This window comes from Mustela putorius, unplaced genomic scaffold (assembly GCF_011764305.1).
Source record: "Mustela putorius furo isolate JIRA1106 unplaced genomic scaffold, ASM1176430v1.1 tig00000577_pilon_pilon_pilon, whole genome shotgun sequence".
Lineage (NCBI taxonomy): Eukaryota > Metazoa > Chordata > Mammalia > Carnivora > Mustelidae > Mustela > Mustela putorius.
This window is the reverse complement of record NW_025421421.1, coordinates 4,996,474-5,020,436: the sequence shown is the minus strand read 5'-3', so window position 1 is coordinate 5,020,436 and position 23,963 is coordinate 4,996,474. Positions and strand designations below refer to the sequence as shown.

At 39.7% G+C, this 23,963-nt stretch overlaps 1 protein-coding gene across 2 annotated transcripts in view; it reads left to right on the top strand.

The window, feature by feature from the left end:
- Nucleotides 1-23,963, top strand: part of PRKG1 (protein kinase cGMP-dependent 1) — a 1,258,123-nt gene that overhangs the window by 873,505 nt on the left and 360,655 nt on the right. For both annotated transcript variants that reach the window (XM_004764104.3, XM_004764102.3), the window contains exon 5: nucleotides 16,531-16,594. In XM_004764104.3, coding sequence (XP_004764161.1) covers nucleotides 16,531-16,594 — 64 coding nt within the window. The remainder of the gene's footprint in view (nucleotides 1-16,530; nucleotides 16,595-23,963) is intronic.

Below are 23,963 nucleotides of genomic sequence, written 5' to 3'. Positions count from 1 at the left end.
CTGAAAATTAATACCTATGGTAATAGAAGGAACATATATCATTGTATAAATTGTTTTAAATCCTTTTTGGCAGAAGACAGGTTGTTCATGTTCATAAATCACATAAAGCTGTTAGCAGGATACCTGAACTACAGTATATGGTGAATTAATGTTAGTGATGGTTATTATCATTGTTAAAGTAAGAAAAGCACTTGGCATACAAGTGCTTGATAACCACCCTTAACCATGTTATGTAAGAAGTCCCTTAAAAAATGAGTGATAATTACTAATAGTATGCTAAATCTTAAGCTGAAAGGGATTTAATATGCAGATCATATAAATTAATCCCAGTTCTCCCATCTGTTTCTGGGTAAGCTTTATAATTAAGGCAAAACTCTTAGAAGTCATGAATTTGATTCTTTTATTGACTTTTGAGCCTTACTGACAAAACTGCTTTATCAGAGGTTCCAATAATTGGTGTTGTTCTTTTTTTGAGGATGGAAATTTATTTCTCTGCATTCTTATACTTTCTAAAATTTTATTATAAAATCAAAAAAGAAAATATCTTGGTAAAGAATGGATTTAGGAGTAATATGGAATAAATAAAAAGATGATTTTTCTTGCATTCCAGAAAAAGGCACTTATTAAACAATTGTATTCAGAAATTATTTCCCAAGGGTAAAACTAGGGGCTTTGTTTGAAAAATTCAAACTGATATTGGAAGATATCAGTTCTTGATATTCTATCAAGAATTAATATGTGAAAGATGTTCTACACAGTGACCTTTGAATCCTGTTCTTCCTTGGGTTTATATACTTCTAAATGAGGGATTTTATTTTAAGGGTTAACTTTCTCTTAGTATGTATTTCCAAGTCAAAAACAACAAAAACTATTGAACCTTGAATAAGATCTTTGGCTATGTGACCTGGCTTGACTGTTCCATCCCTCCAACTTTATTAAAACAGTTACTCCAAGATCACCTATCCCTGGATTGATTTTCAAAGGGAAAACATTTTTTTTCAGTCAACAAACATTGAGCATCTCCTATTGACCAGGCATTAAGCTGAACGAATTGGATGCTGTCCTTGACCTCAAGATGCTGACAGACCAGGGGAGGGTTTGGTAAACATTCCCTTAGAGAGCCAAGTAGTAAGTATTCTAGGTGGGAAGGTTGTAAAGACTGCATTGCAACTACACCACCACTATACCATGAAAGCAGCTATAGACCGTCTTTAAACCAGTAACATGGCTGTCTTCTATTAAAACTTGATATACAACAACAGGTGGTGAGCCGGTGAGCTGTTGGTGATTCTAGAGTGAGGCAGATGACTAAACTGGCTAGAGTGAGGCAGATGACTAAACAGGGATCGCTAAGGCTGAGGTAGACACAACTTACCTCAGGAGCTCATATGAGAGACATCAAGACCCCACTGCTTTGCAGATGTGCCTGTGCAGAGTCTACCAGGAATGAGGAGAAAGACAGGTGCGGAGATGAGGGAGATGCTCAAGCTAGGCTTTTCAGAGAAGATGGTGACTGAATTTCATCCTGAAAATGGGGACCGACTCACTATGAGACCATATTAAAGTCTACTGTACGTCGAGCCCAGGGACTTGTAAACTCTGTCACCTTAATATAAGCGAATGATTCCAAACCGTGTAGCATTGGATTTAGTTGCTATAAACTTAATAAATAATCTTGAATTAAGAGGTTATCTCTTTTCCCTCTCAGTTAACTTTCTAATTAAAAAAAAAAATTAAGACCCTTATATGTAAAGAACATTTTTAAAATTTCTATAGCTCAGAATTTCCTTATTTGGCTATGGAATCTTTTTTTTTTTTTTTTTTTTTAAATTGTGTTATGTTAGTCACCATATAGTACATCAATAGTTTTTTTTTTTTTTTAAAGATTTTATTTATTTATTTGACAGAGAGAAATCACAAGTAGATGGAGAGGCAGGCAGAGAGAGAGAGAGAAGCAGGCTCCCCGCCGAGCAGAGAGCCCGATGCGGGACTCGATCCCAAGACCCTGAGATCATGACCTGAGCCGAAGGCAGCAGCTTAACCCACTGAGCCACCCAGGCGCCCCCATCAATAGTTTTTGATGTAGCGTTCCAAGATTCATTGTTTGAGTATAACACTCAGTGCCCCATGCAATCTGTGCCCTCCTTAATACCCATCACCAGGCTCAGGCATCCCCCCACTCCCCTCCCCTCCGGAACCCTCAGTTTGTTTCCCAGAGTCCACAGTCTCTCATGGTTCATCTCCCCCTTCAATTTCCCCCAATTCACTTATCATTTCCTTCCCCTAACATCCTCCATATTATTCCTTATGCTCCACAAGTAAGTGAAACCATATAATTGACTTTCTCTACTTACTTCATTAGCATAATCTCCTCCAGTCCTATCCATGTTGATGCAAAAGTTGGGTATTCATCCTTTCTGATGGCTGAGTAATAGTCCATTGTGTATATGGACCATATCTTTAATTACCCAAAAGATACAGATGTAGTGAAAAGAAGGCCACATGTACCCCAGTGTTCATAGCAGCAATGTCCACAAGAGCCAAACTGTGGAAGGAGCCGAAATGCCCTTCAACAGATGGATATGGAATCCTTTTGGTAGGGAATGTCTCTTTACATAGTGCAGAAACAATGTTTTGAATAGTGTGGCTTTGGAAATAGCCATAAACCAAGGGGGAAGAGTCCTACCTTCTGCTTGTCTATGGGCAAGTAGCTAGGTTCCAGAAGCACTTCAAACAGATGGCTGTCAAGTGTTTCAGTTCCTGGGTAATAGGTATCCAACCCCTGGCAGATGGAAATTGGAGCACGTTGCCAGGATTGTGACGTTTTAGGCAGATCCCCTAGCAACCTCATTTGGTGAACTGGGAACATTAGGGAAGTGGTAGAGTGATGGTGCCAAATCTTGGACAGTATCACTCCTAAAGGCTGTTGGCTTGTCCCATGACACTTCACAGGTAGGAACAAGAGATGTTACAGGCTCTGCCCATGTAGGACTCCATTGCACATTGACAATGAATCCTGTCCATGAGCCAGCGGCACCCTGTGGAGAAACACTGGTGGAAGGAAGACCTGGCCTCTGAGGGCAAGGGATCACGCCTCCCAGGGTTCCAAAGATAGGGTAGAAACTCACGGCAGAAGCTTTTAGGCTGATTACCGTTAGTGCAACATGAAACATTGAAAGGTTATATGCTGTTTTTTTAGTTTTAATAATCAGATGTAACTTGTCGAATTCCCTAAAAACCCATCGGATTCTATTTTTGCGTAGGCGCAGGCTGTTGGAAGATTTACAGAGCAAAGATAAGGTACAGTGTGGTCTTCCAAAGAAGCCACAGGGTTAGAGGCTATTAAGCATTTCTGAGGTAATTTAATCACGTATGTCATCAGCGCCTCTCCTCATGGCCGTGGCGGCTGTGGCACAAGGGTGACCTTAGTTCTGATTTTGAAAGCAGCTCTTCAGTGTATTTTTTTTTTCCTCCCAAAAGCTCTTCTAACAGATTTTAAAGAAGGCTCTATATCAATAAATAATTTTCTTTTCTGAATTTTTCTTGAGTAAATAGCCTTAATGCAGTAGTCCTGTGGTTTCTGAAAAATAACAAGCAGAAGATCTTTTGCACAGACTAAGGTTGCCAGGAAGAAGTCACCTGTTTTGAAGTATAAGAAGTGGCCTGTCCTCTGGGCTGATGCAACCCCTTCCAGGGTGAAATGGGGGGGGCATGCTGAGGGGAGGCGGTAGGCTGAGCGTGAGCTTGCATTTGTCCCCAGGCAGGTGCCTTGGGGCAGTGTGCAAACTGCACCATCTTGGCCCCAAATCACTATCATTTCATCGTATTTGGCTTCATTGCATATATTCCTTTAACTTGCACGCTTTTGAGTACCTGCTACGTGATGCGCTCTGTTAAGTGTAGTATTACACAAGCTCAATGGTAGGTCCCTTTAACTGGGTGCTTGCCCGATGGCGGCTTCTTTGCTAAGTGCTTCCTACTTACTTATACTCACAAGTGTCCCATGAGCTAGGTAAATTTTGTTTTCATTTTCTGATCAAGGAAGCTAAAGCCTTAAAATATAATATAACAAAATAACATAGCACAGCAGAAAACATAGCGCAGCAGAAAACACAGCATAGCAGAATAATATAGCACAATAAAATAACACAGTAACAAATAAAATGATAAGAAATGATATAGGTGGGAAAGAATTCACTTCAGAAAATAAGCTGGACTGATTCTTTGTGGTTATTTTACATTCTCACTTACCAACTGAAAACAATTGGTAAAGCTGTCAACCTTGCTGTGCGTTAAAATCATCTGGGAAGATGTTAAAACCTTATCTTGGATAACATGGATGAACCTTGAAGACATTAAGTTAAGTGAATTAAGCCTGTCACCAAAAGACAAACACTGTAAAATTGCATTTATACGAAGCCCCTAGGGGAGCCAAATTCACAGAGGCAGAAAGTCAAATGGTGGCCGCCAGGGGCTGGGGAGAGAGGAGAATGGGGAGTTCATGCTTAATTGGTATAGTTTCAGTTTGAGAGGCTGAAAAAATTGTACAGATGGAGGACGGTGATGTTTGCACAACACTGTGACTTTATTTAATGCCATTGAACTGTACACCTAAAAAACATTAAAATGATAAAACTATGTTATAGATTTATATTTTATTACCACTTTGAAAAATATATTGCTTTCTTAGAATCCACTCCATGACTTGTTGAATCTGAATTCCTAATGACTTTCAGGTTTGGAAACCACAGTTCTAGGACATTTTGAACAAGGGTTTGGTCTAACGGGTTAGTCCGTACTTTGGAAAAGTCAGTGATTTTGCAGAATTAACATTAAAATCAAACTTGGAATTTTGTAGCTGGATATTTCATAGTTCTAGAAGATCCTATTTAAGACTGTACTATCAGTATTTTTATTGTGCTTATGTAATGTGATCGCTGGTCTTTGTTCAGTGGCAAGCAAATTTGTCTCACACAGTATTTCATGGCATCTGAGATTGCTCAGGCCAGAAGGATTATTTCTGTATTAGAGGTGAAAACAGACTCCTAGAGCTCAAGAGACTGGCGTCTCTCACACATGCTGCTTAGTGTGAGGGTCGTAGGAAAGATACCTCTCTGATGGGAATAGAACCCTTGTCTAAGTGAAAATTGCAGGGATAACAGTTTTATAGGTTTTCTTTTTTTAAGCATTGAATTGTAGTTCCTGCCATCAATTACATTAGTCATTTGAATGGAGAAATGTCAGATGACTAAAGAGATGTGGGAGAATGTCCTAGAAGGGTTGACATGACAGAAGGTGTGCAGGGGGTGTTGGGCTGCAGCACTCATGGAGGACACTGAGGGCAGGGCAGAAGAGGACAAGGACCTAGAGCTGCCTGTCCCGGAGCCCTTTACTTCAGAGGGGTGCCTCCCTACTCTCTCCTGGGTAGAGTCCCTGCTAGACCACATGCGGGGATCTGGACCCTGGAAGTCCATTGCCCGGATAGCTTTGAGCTCACTTCCAAGGTCTGCTTGGACCTCTCCTCAGCTCCTTTCTTCCCACTCTGCTATTGTCGACCCCATGTCCAAGTGCAGACGAGACAAGTAGCTGTGTCTGTGTGTGTGTTGTGGGAAACGGTGGTTGTTGTGGACAGTGCTTGGTTGCATAAGACATCAGGCCTCTGCAAATACTAGTGATGGATTTATTTATTCATATATAAATTGCTGAAAATTTTTCCCGTTACTACACCCCTTCCTCTTTTCCAGACAGATCTGCAGGCCTTCTCTCTTTTTTTTAATCGACCATATTTGGCATATAACATTACAAATTTAAGGTGTACACTGTGTTAATTTGATACATTTATATATTGTAATTTGTTTGCCATTGTGACAATAATTACCTCCATCACATCATTCTTCTAGAGCTGGAATAATTAAGCTCTAGACTCTTAGCCAGTTTACTTGCCTGGATTTACTACGCTGGGCATTATGACTTGCCTACTAATATTTTTATTTACTGTTGTCAGTTTGTACCCTTAAATATCTGTCTTATCTCCACCCCCCTTCCCTATGACCTGGTAACCACTATTTTACTGGGTTTTGGGGTTATTTTTGTTTGTTTTTGGTTTTTTGTTGTTTTTGCTTTTTTTGTTTGTTTGTTTTGTTTTGTTTTTATCAAAATGGCTTTTTTACATTCCACAAATAAGTGATATCTTAAAGTACTTGGCGCTCTCTGTTTGACTTTTCTCACTTGCAAAATGTGCTCAGGGTCCATCCATGCTGTAATGGCAGACGTCTTCCTTTCTCATGGCTGAATACTAGTCTGTGTCTATCACCTCTATATGTGTGACTCTATTACATAACCCATACCATAGAGACACCTGTGTATCTATGTCTCACGTAATCTTTATCCACTCCCTCCATTGGTGGGTTCCTTAGGCTGTTCCTCTGTCTTGGCTTATGTGAATAATGCTGCAGTAAACATGTGAATTTCTTGATCTGAGAATTTGTGGTCAATACTAGAGACTTCTGGAAGATAAGATGCTCTCTATTTTTTAAAGCCTAAATGCATTTAATGAGATTGCAGAGTGTCTGGAGTCAAATGGAGAAAGAGAAGACCTTGTAAATCATTCTCCAGGAATGGATTTCTCTGCACAGACTCACCTGGGAAGGCTAACTAGAAGCATCAGGGTTCCCCGCTTGACCAAAGGTCCCCTTTGTCATCTATGGGCACAAGAGCAGAGAGCCATTGGACATCAAGTGTCTTTGGTGACCTTGAAAGCAGAGAGATGAAAGATTTTACTTTCTACCTTCTGGGTATGACCTGACTCTTGGGTTGGGTGTGACCTTGAGGAAGGCCTGAACAATGAATGTCTTCAGAGAAGACATACCTGAGAAAGAAGGGTTCCTACCCCAGATCAAATATACCTTAATTGAAGAGAGTGAAGAAATGTGCATTTCTAGCACTCTTGAGTCTATAATGAGATTATATTATTAGAACATTTATTTTGATTATTGAAGGTCTTAAACAATGATAACTTTTAGAACAAAAATATGTTTATAATTGTGGTGGCTGCTGAAGTTTATTGGATGTTTCCTATGTGCCAGGAACCTTCTTAATACTTAATATCTGCTATTTTTCTTATGTTCAACACAGCCCTATGCAGTGGGTGGTAAGATCTATCCCGCCTTTTTTTAAGGGAAGGAGGCTGAGACCTCGAGAAGTCAAACTGCTTGCAAGGGGCATAGCTAGTAATTAGCAGCAGAGCTTAACTCAGCTTGATTCTCTTCCATCCGGAGGCCCATATGCTTACTCACTACCCACCGGTCCAGGCTAAGGCGTTTGCATTGTATCATGCAGATGATAAAATTATACCTTAATGATGTCTCCATAATGGTTTGCTTTATTTCAAGTATCTTTATACACAGGAAAAATGGTAATTCTTAGAATCTGGTGAGATGAGAGCTAGCCTTTGGAGGTTGGAGCCATTCATTGGGTGGTAAGAGCTGAATGCTGCCAACAGACAATAAATCTGGCAGTGATGAGTGAGTAATACACAGAGGGGGCCACAAGAGACTCCAGGAAGGAAGATCAGTTACAAGACCATTGCAGAGCAGACTGAAGCGGGATTGATGCCAAATGATCTCATCAGGGGAGCAAAGTATGTTGGATGGGGGGAAGCATTGGTGAGCTCATTAAGGGGAAGGCTCAGGTATCTGTGAGATGAAGAAGGACCCTTACTTAATCCTTCATCGGTAGAAATTGGTTTCCTTGGTAAGTCAGAGATTTCCGCTTTTATTCAATTGGCATGAGCTGTAGGAAGCCATTGGCGCAGAAATAAATAGTACCTGTCGATATTCTTGGCATTCAACTTGATACTGAGCTGATTTCTTATAGCAGAATATAAAGGCTTCCTGTCTCCAAATGCTACCTGAAGATAAGTTCTGCCACCTCGTGCTGTGCTCTTGGTAGAGGACACTGATGAACTAGCTCCACACTTAGTTTGGCTGGAGATGTCTTCCCTTAGACATATGGGACTACATCTAATACTCTGATGATATTTAAAAATGAAAACCTGATAAAGTCAAGCCCTTTGCTACTTAGTAGGTTTGAAAACAAATTGTTTGTGGGGTATGAAAAATAAACTGTTCTTACAGATTGCTGACCACAAAGTCCTCCTCCACCTCCCTCCCTCTGATCCCACATCCAGTCCACCGGGAAATCACGCTGCCTGATCTGACCCTATCACAGAGCTCAAGTGCCAACTGCTTCCCCCTTTTGCAAATGCATCTGTCAGATGGGAATTGAGGTTCCTCGCTGATCTAGAGTCTCTACTGTGGCTGCCTGGCCATTGGCTCTCCACAGAATTGGCTCTCCACAGAGCTGGGAGAGGGTCCTTTTAATTTGGGAGCGAGACCTTGCCACACCCACTCAGAACCCTGCAGTGTCTGCACGTTTCACTCAGATGGAAGCCAACTCCTTTGGGGGGTGGAGAGCACATGCTCCTTCGTGATCTGCATTTTCCCCCTTCCCTCTTGATGCCTGTGCTCTTCCATTCTCCCCCAGCCGTTGAACTCTGGACACTAGAGCCCCACCGTGCTGCTCCTGGAATCCACTAAGGGCTGCAGACCCCTTGCCCTCCTGGTTCCTCTACCTGGATCCTCTCTCTTAGATCTGTGGTTAACTGTCCTTCCCACCGCTCAGATGTCTGTGACAATCTCACATTATCAATGAGGACATCCTAATCCAGTTCAATCTTTCATTTTAAACCCCCTCCCATTGTAATCCCTGCTACCCTGTGGGACTTTTTGTTTTGTTTTGTTTTGTTTGTGGAAAATGCTGGAGCCCTAACCTATAGTGCTCTATGATATATACATGAGTGTAAAATATCACATGTACGATATATGTTATGTTTACTATTTACTAGTTCTTTGATCAATACACAGGAACCTTTGCATTTGTTGATGAATCCCAAACACCTACAACAATTCATGGCCCCTAATAGGCACTCAAGTTTGAGGGAGTAATAAATAATTGAATTAAACCAGTATTTTAACAACACTAAAAATAGTTTTCTTTGAAATGGACCCATCAGGTATGTTTTATTTAGCTGGAATCATGATTGTGTATTTTGTAATACTGTGTTTGACAAAATATATAGTCCTAACACAGAAAATCTTGAAAACAGAAAGATAAAAGGAAAACAATAAAAAAGATTGTTACTCCACCTAACGTACTCGTTACCTTTGTGATACTCTCCAGCAAAGACTCTCTACTTGTAACTATAAGCGGATTTAGTAAAAACAACTATCTGAGAGTCTCCATAATTTTTGTCACATTTTCCTTGTAATAATATCCTGTAGGTATTCCATGTCGTACATGGTTTTTATCAATAAATCACATCAGTGGTTCCCCAACTTATGTAGGTTGTATGTATCAATATTTACAATATTAGGAGGTAAAAATGAGAATATTTAAAAATGTTTACTAATACATTTAAACATGCCAAAAATAAACACTGTATTTTAATGTAAAGTAGCCGATTTTTAATAAAGATGACTATATCTTCCCAAAACAAACAAACAGAACTTAGTGCAAATAGAAGTTTAAGTTTACATTTTTGCCAATCTGTCAGTATCTGGCTTAGTGGAAGAGATTCTCATATTTGCTTCTGTATTCCATCTGTTAAATTTCTCTTGTTCTGGTTGAACTATATGAAAAGATCATTCCCAGAGGGAGATGTAGTAGGAAAAGGGAGAAGTAAGCTGATGGTCTTTTCAGCTAATTTTGGATGTTCTTATTTAATATTATAGCATTACCCAACAAGTGGTAGTTTATTAAAGGTTAATTACAATATGGAATGTGAAATAGTTACTACATTAAGATCCATTGATTCATCTTGTACTTTGAATAGATCTTTCTTCATGCATGATTTTGTAACATCATGCATCAATCATCTGGAAAATACTGGTTCACCAAGTTATGCAGAATTCCCAATTAAAAAAAAAAAAAAACAACCCTCCCATTTGATAATATCCACCTATCATTGATACCTCATCAGAAGAGTCTTCGAGAATCAGAAAGGTATTGAGCCCAAAGTGGCAGATAAGGTTTGTCGGATGTTTTAATTTTCATTTGAGAGTTTACATCTTATCATTGGCAACAAATACTGCTGGTTTTTTGGATTTTTGGTTTTGTTTTGTTTTGTTTTTGAAGTCATGGGCTCACTTTGTTCTTTTTGAAGAATTGTCTGCCAGATCCTCAAATCTGCATAACCACAGTTGGTTGGTCACTGCCAAGTAAAAATGATGTTCCATATAAAAAGTGGAACTCTTCATCTTGCAACTCCAACAATTATGCAAGTGATTTTCCCTGAGACAGCCGTCGTGCTTCAGTAGCCCCAGAAGGGCTGTAAGTGGACTTGTCACTTTGTTACAGTGTTCAAAAAAACACATATTCAAGCGTTGAAACATGATAAAATGAATAACTCTTACTGTTGCATCAAAAATGTTTGAAAGTAACTCTGGCATTTATTTAACTTCTAACTGTAAGTGGTGATGAAGAACTTAATGGCACCTGCAGAAGTTTAGTGTTACTGCCTTAATTTGTGCTGAGGGGCCACAGCTGCTCCTGCACCATCTATGTAAATATCAGCATCACTTGTGCCAGGGTAAACCATCATCATGGACAGTTATTCCAAAGGGAGCAGCCAGTACCACAGGTGTCTGTTGCCAAGTGCTCATCGAAAAGATGATTTTTTTTTTTTTGATGATCAGTTGGTTCTGATATCAAATAAATACAACCAAAGGAGCAAGTCTAGCCACGGCTATAGATGCATCCATTGGTACAGCAAAAGTACATTTCTGTAAAAAAGATCTCAACTCCTTTTTGTCCTTGCAGCTCTGTTTTAAATGCAAGAAGATACTGTATCATTGGACGGAGACAGTGCAATGCTTTCTTGTACTGAGGTCATCCAGCAGGCATGGAGTCAAGTCTGCGTGGCTTCAGGGGTCTCTGAGTTGTCCTGGAGGTCATTCCAGCCAGGACTTAATGATCACTCATCCTGTAAAATGCTCTCCTTCTTAATCTGAGAAGCGTACCAAATCAGTTTTGTTTCTCAAAACTTCATCATGACTACATTTAAAAGCTCAATTTCCTTTTCCCTGAAAAGGAATTTGTCCATGATTGGGCTCAAAATGACATAACTAGCATGATAAAGTTAATTTTGAAATACTCTGTTGTGTAAGACAATAAGGTAAATTGTAACATTGAGGGGGAGAACTAGCTATTGTCATATTTTCCTCATTAAAGTGTTTCCAGATTGCTTTGGACAAGATTTATCCACCCATGAGTCAGAAAATTCTCTGATGTGTCCTTTATGTTTTTCGGTGTCTTTAGGTTTAGAAATTGGCAGCTGTAGTTTGAGGAGTCTTCCATTCTCATGTTTCAAAGTAGTGATCCATCCCTAAAAGTGAACAAAAAGATAATAAACTTTCTTTTATTAAGTTCTTAATACCAATAATCACAAAATTCTAGAATTATAACCGCGTTAGATAAAATTTTTACAGTTAGAAATGTTTTTGAAGGGGCACCTGGGTGGCTCAGTGGGTTGAAGCCTCTGCCTTCGGCTCAGGTCATGATCTCAGGGTCCTGGGATTGAGCCCTGCTTCAGGCTCTCTGCTCAGCGGGGAGCCTGCTTCCCCCTCTCTCTCTGCCTGCTTTTGATCTCTGTCAAATAAATGAATAAAATCTTTAAAAAAATGTTTTTGAAGAAAAAATATAAAATGATTATTGCAACAGAAGTTATCCAAATGTGTTTTCTTCTTCTTCCTCTTTTTTTTTTCTTTTTCACCTTGACACAAGGAACATGTATCAAGCCTGAATAACCATAGTTACTTAGGAGTTCAAAATAATGATATGTTGGACAATAATAAAGTTACATGTGTGAAAAATGTCTAGTAAGAGCCCAGAATTACTGAAATTATACTGAGTTAATTTCTGCAAATAGCACACATATCCTAAACCTACACACTACCTTAAAAAAAAAATTCTAGGAAACACAAGAGCTTACAAGCTAAGTATATATAATATATAATATGCGTTATATATTATGTGTTTATTATAAATGTGTATATATATGAAATCCACACATATATATCAAAGTGATGTCATCATTACCATATGTCATGGAGTCTCTGGGGGATTCTGTGGTACATATGTGAAAACTAAGGTGAAAAAAGGCAAATTACAACTTAAACTATTTGCTTTGACTTTAAGAAACCCCTCAAAAAAGTCTAGCATAGCCTCTCAGATCACCTTCCAAGAACTTCTATATACGATTATGTTATTTTGTATATATTGCATATGCAATATATATGCAATCTATCTATCTATCTAGATAGATCATCAACACATGGCTGAGATATAATTTTTTCTACTTGGATTTCCTTTCCCCTCTGTTGTAACTTTGAAGGAGTGGATTAGCAAAAATAAAATCATTAAGGTAAATTCAGAATATGGGACATCCAATGAGACCATGGTCCCAGTGTCTTCCAAAAGTCAATGCCATGAAGGCAGGGTGGAAGGATCTTTTAGAATAAGAGACTAGAAGAATGTAACAGCCATAATCAATGTGTAGAATCTTACTGGATCCTGGTTTGAGAAGAAAAAACAAACCAGGAAAGACATTTTTGAACAATAATATTTGAATATGAAACAGATACTAGATGGTATCCAGAATCGAAGTTGATTTTCTGATTGTATTATAATGTATTATAGTTATTTAAGAATGTGTTCTTATTTTTAATAAGTGAAGATTAGGGGTAAGGTGATATCTGCAACTATCAAATATTTCATCAAAATATCTATAAGCCTTTTTATCACTATACAGGTAGGAAAAGACAAACTGAGGGTAGAAGAAACAAAGATGGTAACAGTTGCAAATCTGGATAGTAGGGATACAGGTGATTCTTGAACTATTCTTTCAGCCTTTCAATTTGTTCAAATGTTTTCATAGTAAAAATCAAAGAATAAAAAAAAATCAAAATATAAAAAAAATCAAAAAAATTATTTGTTAACAAATCTCATATTCTTAATACTATTCATATCCAAATCATTGTATAAAAGTATATGGAACTGGTTTGAAAGTTGCATGAAAAGCTGCATGAGGCATTTGCTAATAATACTTTTACTGTAAACTGTGTAGCTCAGTGGGTAAGTGACGAGCTCCGTGTCCTTCTCATCATTCACCTACATCAAGTGCTATGATCTCAGGCAAATTCTCAAGGTGGTGCTTGTCAAATTTGTGAAATGGATTATTTCAGAAGGTGGTTGTGAAACGAACCTTCATGCTTTCTGTGATATCCCTAGCCTAGTGCCTGGCAAATAGAAAGCACTCATCTCATCTTCACTTATTGTCATTGCAAATACCAAGTGCTTACTTCAATCTGTTAGAAAAGCCAGTGGTGAGGCACCTGGGTCGTGCTGTCTGTTAAGCATAGGACTCTCAGAATTGGCTCAGGTCATGATCTTGGGGTTGTGAGACTGAGCCATGTGTCAGGCTCCCCACTGACTGGGGAGTCTGCTTAAGCTTTTCCTCTCTTTCTGCCCGTTCTGCTCCCTCCTTGCCTCCCTCCCTCTCTCTCTCTAAAATGAATCTTAAAAAAACTTAAAAAGCCACTGGTGAAGCTTTACATATATTAAATCATGTCTATTACATTACATTACATTCAAATGTGTTCTATAACTTCAGGCCTATTGAAAGTCCTTAGGGAGCAAAATGTTTTAATAGATATGTAAGATTTACTTGTAATTAGCATGCAAATAATTATAATTATTTTTACATACATTTGAATATCCTCCTCTACTGTTGAAACATGTTCTCAAAGTTTGTCCTGATAATTATTTTGCCTTAAGTTTTCTAAATCATAAACAACTTCATCTTGAATTATATGTCCATATCAGTGGAATCTTTTGATGTATTTGGGAGAAATATAACCACATTTAATGGGTAGAATTCCAAATTATGAGTATTCTCAGTTCTTGGTGTTCAAGCTACTGGTAACCAATAATTCTTAAAGAGCAAATTATATGAGAGACCTTATGAAGTGTTTGCAGTAATAAATATCTTAAGATTTGAAAGATGGCTCCAGAAATGTTTTCAGAGCAATTTTCTAAAGTGGAGTTATTTATTTTTTTAATTGCTTTCTATTTTGTTCAATCTAGAAGTTCTCTAGTTGTTATGGATAGTTTTTTATAGTCTTTCTTCTTAAAAATCACCCTTAATTTTTGTTAGTAACAAGTGCTGCTGAAGGCTGTGAGACATTTAAGTAGGAGATCATGATAAGTATACAATGGAACATTATTCAAGCATGAGAAAGAAGGAAATCCTGCAGTTTGTATTTGCAGCCGGGGATGGACCTTGAAGGCATTATGCTAAGTCTACAGGCCAGACTGAGAAAGACAGATACATTGTGTCATGTAAATGTGGAACCTAAATAAAAGTCAAGCTCAGAGAAAGATCCAGTAGAAAAATGGTTGCAGGGCGCTGGAGGGTCTAGGACACAGGAAAAGGCTAGTAAAAGAATACAAATTTTCAGCTGTGGTTTAGGATGAATAAAGTCTGTATCTCATCTGTAATTCCGTGAGGATGATCTATCCCACTGTGAGTTATGCTAAAGGAGGACAACTGGAATGTTTTCCACCAAAAAAACCCAAAAAACTTGTGACCGTTGTGTTAATGAACTGGATGGGAAGCGCCCTTTACGATGTGTATCATAGCATGATGATGTACACTTTCAATATCTTCTAATTTTGTTATACCTCAAAGCTAGGGGAAAAAAATGAACTTGTAGAAGGTAATGTAAAGTGCCCCCCTAAAACTTAATGTTTCCGTTTCCATTTAGTGTATTACATAGTCAAGCAAATATATATTTTTTTCATAGATAAGAACTCTGAGGAACACTGAAGTATTATTGTTATGGCTTGGCATAGACATAGCCATTGTTGAAATAAATAGCGGAGCCCCTGTCTAAAGAAGGGGGCTAATTACAATGAAAGGAGAAAAACTCAGTTATAGTTTGTTTCCTGCAAATACCCACTGGGAGGGGGGCATTCTATTGGTTCTTAGATCTTAGGAGACTCGGAGATACAGCTCATTAAAAGAACAAGGAAGGGCTAGATTTTTCAATCTGCATCACTTCGGGTAACAGCTTCTTCTGTCTTCCTCTCTTTCTGAGATAAGTTCCATCCAGCTGCTGAAATAGACTGCCTTCTGGAAATTAAAACCCACGTGGCCAAGGCTGCAGCAGTAAATCTGGTGGAGCAGATGGTCCTGGGTGAATTGTTCTACCTCTTTGTAAAACCCTGGGATTTTACCAATAGGCTTTACATTAAGTAATAGGAATCAGAGTGACAAATTAACAGAACTTCCATGCTTACATCCAAATAGTAGTCTGTGGCTTCTTTCATTGTTTCTTTCTACTCAAGCTGGAGTAATTTGCTAAGTCAAAAATCAGATATATAAACGTGTATGTGTTCATTTAGCATCCTCTCTCTATTCAAGCACCGAGATGGGATTAAATGGGAATTTAGTTCTATATCCCAGTTAGATTTTCCAGTGGTGCTTCACAAATTATGTGTTGATGAAGTGTTTTTTTTTTAATTTTTTTAAGTTTATTACTATTTCAAATATAAAATAACTCATGGGTTTATGCATTTAACATCACTCAGTATTTTCATTTGCTGGTCAGTGGGGGGGAAATAAGAGGAGGAAAGAAGAATTAATAAGTTTCCTGGTCTACCGAGTCTGGTTTTTTTCTCCACCCTGTCTGATCTGATCTTTCTAATTGTCACAGGAAGCATTCACACATCTATGCTTTCATAACTTTCCTCAGCATCCTCTATTGAGTTATTTGTAAATAATAGAAAACGCAGGGGTTAAACAAGACCAATAAATCTTTCTTCTTTTTGTGGAGTTTAAATCCTAACAGGGAGAACACCCAGGAACAAATACCCGATTAAGTATCTAATGACGGTATTAGCAAGGGATACAGGAGCTCATGGTGGGAGAACTTGACCTAGCTGGAGGGAGTTGGGGAGAGAGGAAGCTTCCAAGGTTGTTGGATGAATGCTTGAAGGTCTGAGATGGAGCTGTGTCCTAAAGCATGAGCAGGAGTTGGTCTGTAGAAGGACTTTTTGCCTGTGTGCTTGAGTGAACGTGCTTGTGCATGAGTGTCTAGAGGGACCCAGAGAGGCAGAAGGAACAGTGGTAGATCTGGTGACACAGACTGATAAGGAAAAAAGTGGTTTTCTGCCCATTATCACTGAGGCATCTGTGGTCCCACAGGTAATTATCAGTGGGATTTGAGCTCAGTTCTGTTCAGACTCCAAGTTCTTTCTAGTACAACATTCGTTTTCCTTGTTGGTCATCAAGCCATGCTTAAGTTCCTGCTTTATCTTTATCTGCAGGTTCTTTGTCCTGAAATGCATTTGCACGTTGGTGCCTTGTTTGTGAAAGAATGTTGCTTCAGCATCATCTCTTTTGTTTTTCAGTGTCCCAACATTCCAGAGCCTTCCTGAAGAAATCCTCAGTAAGCTTGCCGATGTCCTTGAAGAGGTAATTGTTTTTTGTCCTTGAACTTTTGGAGATGGGAAATAGCCCAGCACAGCAGTGTGAAGTCGAGTCATGTACTACAGAAACCTTGTAAATATTTTTATGCTCCAGGATGAGCTCTCTACTTGGCTTCAAATAAAAAGCAGCTCAGCACATCTGTCACTTATCCACAGTTAGAAATGTGCAAATCAACTGAGCGACAGAGGGAGGGAAACCTCCTTGTGGCAAATAGAGAATGTGACTTTGAATTCCAAGAATAAGAGCTAGAGTATTTCTCTAACTACAGTCAGTAAACCAGGATTGCATTAATTACCCAGAATGCTAAAGCTTTGGATGAGCCAATTTACATCAGGGCTTAGTGGTTAGATAGTGTTGTAGTAGTGTCTGAGTGTATTGGATACACCTTGGTTGTGTGCCTGCATGTAGGAAGATCACTGTTACTTATTCTCTGAACCTGCAGAGCTCAGGTGGTCTTGAGTGAGCTCAAAAGGATAAGGTCTCTGGTGCCTCCAGAGACCGGGAAGGAAGGGTACTGGGGTGCAGTGCGGGTCGGTGGGGTGATGGGGGTGTAGTAGGAGCTGGAGGAAAGTTGTGGTATCCTTTTTCCTCAGTGATCCAGAATGCAAGGCCATTCTGAAAATGAGGAGGGGGCAGAGGTATGAGAGGTTTGTGGGCAGATGAGAAGGCAGGAGAAAATGGAGCTGTGTTTGAGCTAGAACAGTGTGATGGCCAGGTATGCTCCTGAGCCACTGGATGTTAACCAGCCAAGCCTAAATTAAACAGGCAAGGACGAGTTCATTTAAGACTCGGGGACAGAGCTCAAGCTGGACTCTGCTGGAGCAAAAGGTGGCAAGAGTTTTCAGTGTGGCACTGAGGTAGTGGAGAGGAATATGGTGGGATTCTTCCTGGGGGAGGTGGGGCAGTGTGATGAGGCCATTAGCATTTGCTCATCATTCCTTCTGGAAGGTGGGGTCCCTATTCTCCATAGACACATGGATGGGTGTTTGGCTAGGAAACCAGGAGTGGTGGAGGGAGAGAATGGGGAGCTGTGCAGCAGGTGCAGGCAGGATGGTGGAGGCTGACCATGGGAGATCAGCGGAGCGAGGAGGGGGAGGCACTCGGGGAGGAGTGGGGCCAAGAACAGATGGTGCATCAGGGGGTTTGAGTCTCTGGAGGCTGAAGAATTGTTGTAGGGGTGCGTTAACAGGAGTGAAATGTTTTTCTCTCTGGCTCCTCACCCTCCTGGTCATTCAATGATCTCCAGAACCTGAGAAGTGCCTATATACACATTCTTCATTCCACGCCTATGGAAGAGGGCTTTCCTATGATTCATTGGTCTCCCTTGTCAACTATGTGAACGCATAGTAAAGCACATTTGAGTCCTAGGTTCGGGTATAAAGAATTCACAAGAAAAAATACTGGCTGGATTTCTCTCTGAATGCCCCAATCCCTGTACCTGCAACCTCTTGGGGTGTAAAATTGTTTTTCCCAGTTCTTTTGGTTTTGCTTTCCTCGCTGAATACACTGAAGATCTGATGACCCTTTTCTTTTAAAACCAAGGAAGCTGAAAGTATACATTTACTAGACCCAATCAAACCCTACTAAAAAAAAAAAAAAGAAAAGAAAAGAAAAAAAATCTTTCAGTCATGTTCTTTCTTTTTCACATCTGTGGAAGGATCTGTATTTTCTGCAAAACAAGAGCTTTGGCTCTATAATAATTCTGACCAGAGAAATGGGTTTGCATGTTATGTCAGATTCTCCTAATCAAAAGATGCCTTAATTTACCTTGGGATGGATGGCGTGAGCCTTAGCATAGCCCACACCCTCACTGCCTTGGAAGGCAAATGTGTGATGAAGTGCCCACATACTTGTCTTGAGGGCATGGAAATGAAGTCAACAGACAAAATGCGAGGTAGACCAATAAATAGACTACCCAATGCGTGAAAAGCCTTCAGCTCAAGTTGAATCAACAAGCGTAGTGAGAAATTAGATTAAACGATGTATCAGATGGAGTGCAGCAAATTTGGAAGAACAAAAGCAATACCAGTGTCACATAACATTAAAGGGAAATGTGCTTGCATAATAAGTGAGCTGTCTTTTTGCTGCAAATATCTTCAAGATGAAAGAAGCCCAGATTATCTTGAAAGGAAAGCAATATTATTATAGCTTTCAACAAAGAAGTTACAGCCTTGTTTGTTGGACAAATATTTATGGAGCCCTGCCACGTGCCAGGAATTGTTCCAAGCTTGGGGGACTCAGGCGGAAGTTCCAGCAGAGGTTACAGATGAGCACTAAGGAGGGAAAATAGCCTTGAGGGATGAAGCCACTCTGGACCAGTTCACCAATGGGGGACCTCTCTGAGGAGGTAATGTTCACGCTGAGATCTAAGTGTAGATATGAGATACCCTGCTTTCCGGGCAGAGGGGAGGGCAGACATGGATCCCAAAGTGGGGGAATCTTCCCTGTCCTTAATGCACAGAAGGAATTTTGCAGACTTGGGTCAGGGGAGTTAGGGATGGAGAGAGCTATCAAGTGTCACTGGTAGAGGAATGAGAACAGTGTCACTGATGACGTGGCTCAGGAGGTCCTTGAGGACACCGTGGGATAGTTGGGGCATCATCTTCTGCAGGTGAAAGAGAAGCCCCGTGTGAGTCATTTCTGGTGCTGCCGTCCCCTTTGTGATTTCTAGCACAGATGTACCCACTGGTTTGCTCTTCCCTGTGAGCTTCTAAATCAGAATCTAATACCCTCGCTCCAATTATAGCAACTTAGTGCCCCTTTCTTCTTTCCTTTTATATCACATAGTAGAAAATTTTCCTCTGCATTTTGACTCTCTTGCCTTTTTAAAGAGACCTACAAACATTCTCTCTAGGCCCGTTGAGGAGTTGTGTGTAGGCATAGGTTCTTGGCAAAAAGTCTGTCTGGATGAAACAAAATAATCCCAGCATTTTCCTAAGTTGTGTTTTGCAAGACAGGTTGAAATAATTTATGTGGCTTTCTAATTATTCACGTTTATTATCACCATAATGCACTTTTGTCATCCCATACCTTACCCAAACTGAGCCTTAATACATACTGGATTGTTTTAGATACTCCAAATACATGGTTTGCTAGATAAACCATTTTGTTGTTTGTAAAATAAATTAGAAGAGGATTTTTAGGAGCATGTGGGGAATACCAAGCTCTGACTTTATAAACTGATTTCATTGACCTCTATTCTAGCCCATATATTATAGCAAATATATATATATTTGTATTAGTCAAGTGTTAGAATCTGTTCTGAGAATCTAAGAAACACCCGTGTGTAAATGAAAAGAACTGCAAAATTATAAGATAAGATGTGATCTCTTCTTTATCACTCTAACAACATAACACACTTTCCTTCTCCTTTATTTACACATGATTAGTCATCTTGATGAATGACATATTTCAAATAGATGGGACCATTCCTCACTCATCTCCAATTGAGAAACAGTTCCCCTTCAGTGCTTACCTATCCAAGCACAATGGAGAATAAGCCCAGTGTCTAATGTTCACTCAGCTATCAGGACTGCAGTGACACCTTTAAAGAAATTTACAAATAAAAACATTTCCTTAGAGAAAACATGATCAATGATTAACCTGATTCAAAGCCATATCACAAAGAGTGCTTGAAGTTACTTAGGGTAGGAATTATGCTTTCACCAATGAGGGTGAAAACCTTTAGATAACTCAAGGAAAACTGTACTTCATGGAAAATGCCAGATTGAAGAGCAAATCAAGCCAACAATTTCACTTTTCACCACTTGGCATAGCATAATTTCCCTTTATGTGAATAGAAGTGGGGCATGGGTACTATATTTAAATCTCTTGATTTTTAAATGGAAAATAAAGCACATCAAAACCACTTCTTTGCTTTTATTGAAATCTGTTTCATGTCCAATTCACTCATTAAAAAATTGGATTTGGTTGTCTTAGAATTAAAAAAACCTCTTTGCTACACTTTTAAAGCTCTTTACTTTGGGGTCTGCAGTTTCATATGGTTGGATCTTGTGCACATCTGAACCTAAATAATGGGTTGTTTTGGTTTGTTTCCCTAGATGATACATTTATTTGTGTGGGTATTTTAAATTTTTTTTTATTTTATTACTATTATTAATATTATTTGTATTGGATACTTGGACTATCATGGCCCTGACAAGGTCTTAGACAAATAATATTCTTTGGACTTCCTGAAAAGACAAAGTAAAAGTAGAAAAAAAAGGCAAGGATGAAATGGGTTCAGTCCACCATTACTGATAATATGGTAGAGAGCAAATAGCAGATTATATAGTCCAGGGAACATGGCTGGAGAAGGAGGTTAATGTAACAGAGTCCTCCTGACCCCCGCTTCTTGCTGCAAGGTCTGATGAGGTATTTCATTGTTTCTTGGCCGTATGTTTTCATGGCGGCATCTTCCCAGATCCTTGTGCATCTCTCCAGTTGAGTAATGCAGGGAAGGTCCTCTTTCCCCGGTTAAAAGGTCTCTTTTTACCACTATAAACAGTCCTAGAGTCTTCGGGAAAGAAACTGATGGAGCAGACAGGAACATTATTAATTCTTCTGAAATGTGTTGTAGAATTAAACTTTTCCTTCCCTTCCTTTAGACCTGGCTCTTGCCATTCGAAGCCAAGCTGGAGGGAATTCAAAGACCAGTTCTTTCTCAATTGCTTTGGCATAAAGGATCTGAATTTGGAGATTGAATTGTTTAGTTCTTGCTGGTGTCTTCTGGGCCTTCCCTTCTGTGAGGCAAATAGCTCCTTTTGAAGGGGAATGACATAGATGGTGTGTGTGTGTGTGTGTGTGTGTGTGTGTGTGTGTGTATTGGCAGGATGTAGAGATTAAAACGTAAAGACAGAACTCTAATACTGATTTTTTCACATCTTAGTCTATTATAGGAGGAAATATGGAATGGGGAAAAATATTCACAAATCACATGCAATAAAGGACTTTTATTATTCAGGGTTCTCCAGAGAAGCAGAATGAATAGGATGTGTATAGGCCTTTTTTTTCCTAAGATTTTATTTATTTATTTGTCAGAGAGAGGGCGAGAGGAGAGAGAGAGAGAGTGGGTGCACAAGCCCCCAGGATGTGTATATGTCTATAGAGAGATTTGTTCTAAGGGATTTGCTCCTGTGACTGTGGAGGCTAGCAAGTCCAGACTCTCTAGGATGGGCTGGTGCTCTGGAGCCTAGAGGAACTGGTGTTGCCGTTCAAATCCAAAGACCATCTGCTGGCAGAATTCCCTCTTGGCAGGGGAAGTCAGTCTGTGGTCTATGAAGATCTTTTGCTGATTGGATGAGACCCCACCCCCTCACCTCCCCCCCACCCCATTATAAAGGGAAATATACATGGGTCAAAGTCCACTGATCAATTCTTATCCACAGAAAACACCCTCAGTGAGAAATCCAGAATAATGTTTAACCAAATACCTGGACACTGTGGCCCAGCCAAGTTGATACATAAAATTAATCATCAAAGGACTTGAATCTATAATATATAAAGAACACTCACAACTCAATAATAAACACATAAGTAGTTCAATTTTAAGAGCAGCCCATGAGTGGTGCCTGGATGGCTCTGTCAGTTAAGCAGCCATCTCTTGCTTTTGGCTCAGGTCATGATCTCAGTGTTTTGAAATTGTGCCCTGAATGGCTCTCTGCTCTGCAGGGGTCTGCTTGAGATTCTCTCTCTCCCTTTCCCTCTGCCCCTTGTCCTGCTGCTGTGTACGCATGCACGGTCTCTCTCTCTCTCTCAGATCTTTTTTTTTTTTTTCTTTAAAGATTTTTATTTCTTTATTTGACAGAGATCACACGTAGGCAGAGAGGCAGGCAGAGGGAGAGGAAGAAGCAGGCTCCCGCTGAGCAGAGAGCCTGATGCGGGGCTCGATCCCAGGACCCTGGGACCATGACCTGAGCCAAAGGCAGAGGCTATAACCCACTGAACCAACCAGGTGCCCCTCTTTCTCAGATCTTTAAAAGTAGCACATGACTTACATGAGTAGACATTTGCCCAAAGGAGATATGCAAAAGGCTACTAAGCACGTATAAAGATGTTCAACATTAATAGTCATTAGGGAAATGTAAATCAAAACCATGAAGTTATACACTTCACATACACTTGGGATAGCTTAAAAAAAAAAAAGACAGGTGATAATAAATGTGGATGTGAAGAAATTAAAACTAATGTGTCCCTGGTTGAGTGGTAAAACTGTGTAGCCTCTTTAAAAATCTGACCACACCTCAGAAAGGGAAATGTAGTGTTACCATGTGATGCGTACATTCTACTCTTGTGTATTTTCCAAGAGAACTGAAAATAGACATCCACAAAAACACTAGGACACTAATGTCCATTGCAACATTATTCCTAAGAGCCAAAAAGGAGCAACCCAGATGTCCATGAATGGATAAATCGAACATGGCAAACTCATACAAGGCATTGTTTTTTGGCTGAACAAACAAGCTGAGCACTGATACTTGGTACCACGTGGATGATCATGAAGGCATCATGAGAAGAAAAATGCCACAAGTTGTCTGATTCTATTTCAAAGAAAGGTCTTTTCTGGACAAATTCTATTTGTCTCTTGTAGGCCAATCTGTAGAAGCAGTAAGTAGATTAGTGCTAGACCTGGGAGGATGAGGGGCTTCTGGTGAGCGACTGTCCAGAGTATGGGTCTCTTTTCACAGTGATGATGATATTCTGAAGTTCGATTTTGGTGATAGATTAGATTAGATAGATCTGAAGTTCGATTTTGGTGATTGCCTAAGTCTTCAAATATCCCAAAAACCATTGATTTATATACTTTAAATGGGTGAATTTTATAAGGCATGAACTGTGTCTTAAAGCTTTAAAATAAATTTAAAAGAGAGAAGAATAGAAGTAAGGGATGGCGAGGATGTGGTGGAGTGTGGACCGTGTTGCTAGAAACAGAGTAAGACCACAATGGCAGTAACTTGGAAATTTGCCCTGGAGAAGACTTGGGCAGGGAGAGTATTGTTTTCCTTTTTAAGTAGACCCCCACATTGTCTGTGTTAAAAGGATCAGTCGCTCAGGTCTCTCAAAATGGTGAGATTTTCGCAAACTATTGAACCCATCATTCGTGAATGTCTCACAAAGGCACGGGACTAGCATCCCGCCCTGCATTTTGTAGCGTTGCCGTGGTCTTCAATTATATAACAAACATGAAATCATTAACCCTGTAAACACATCATGTCGGGTGCTGAGAGCAATACTTATGGACCCCTTCACATATTGGTGCCTATAGAAAATACGTACTATACAGACACAGCATGGTTAACGGGGGAGCCTGCTCGGGGCTATTGCGTATCTGAGTCCTCCCGGGCTCTCCAGCTGC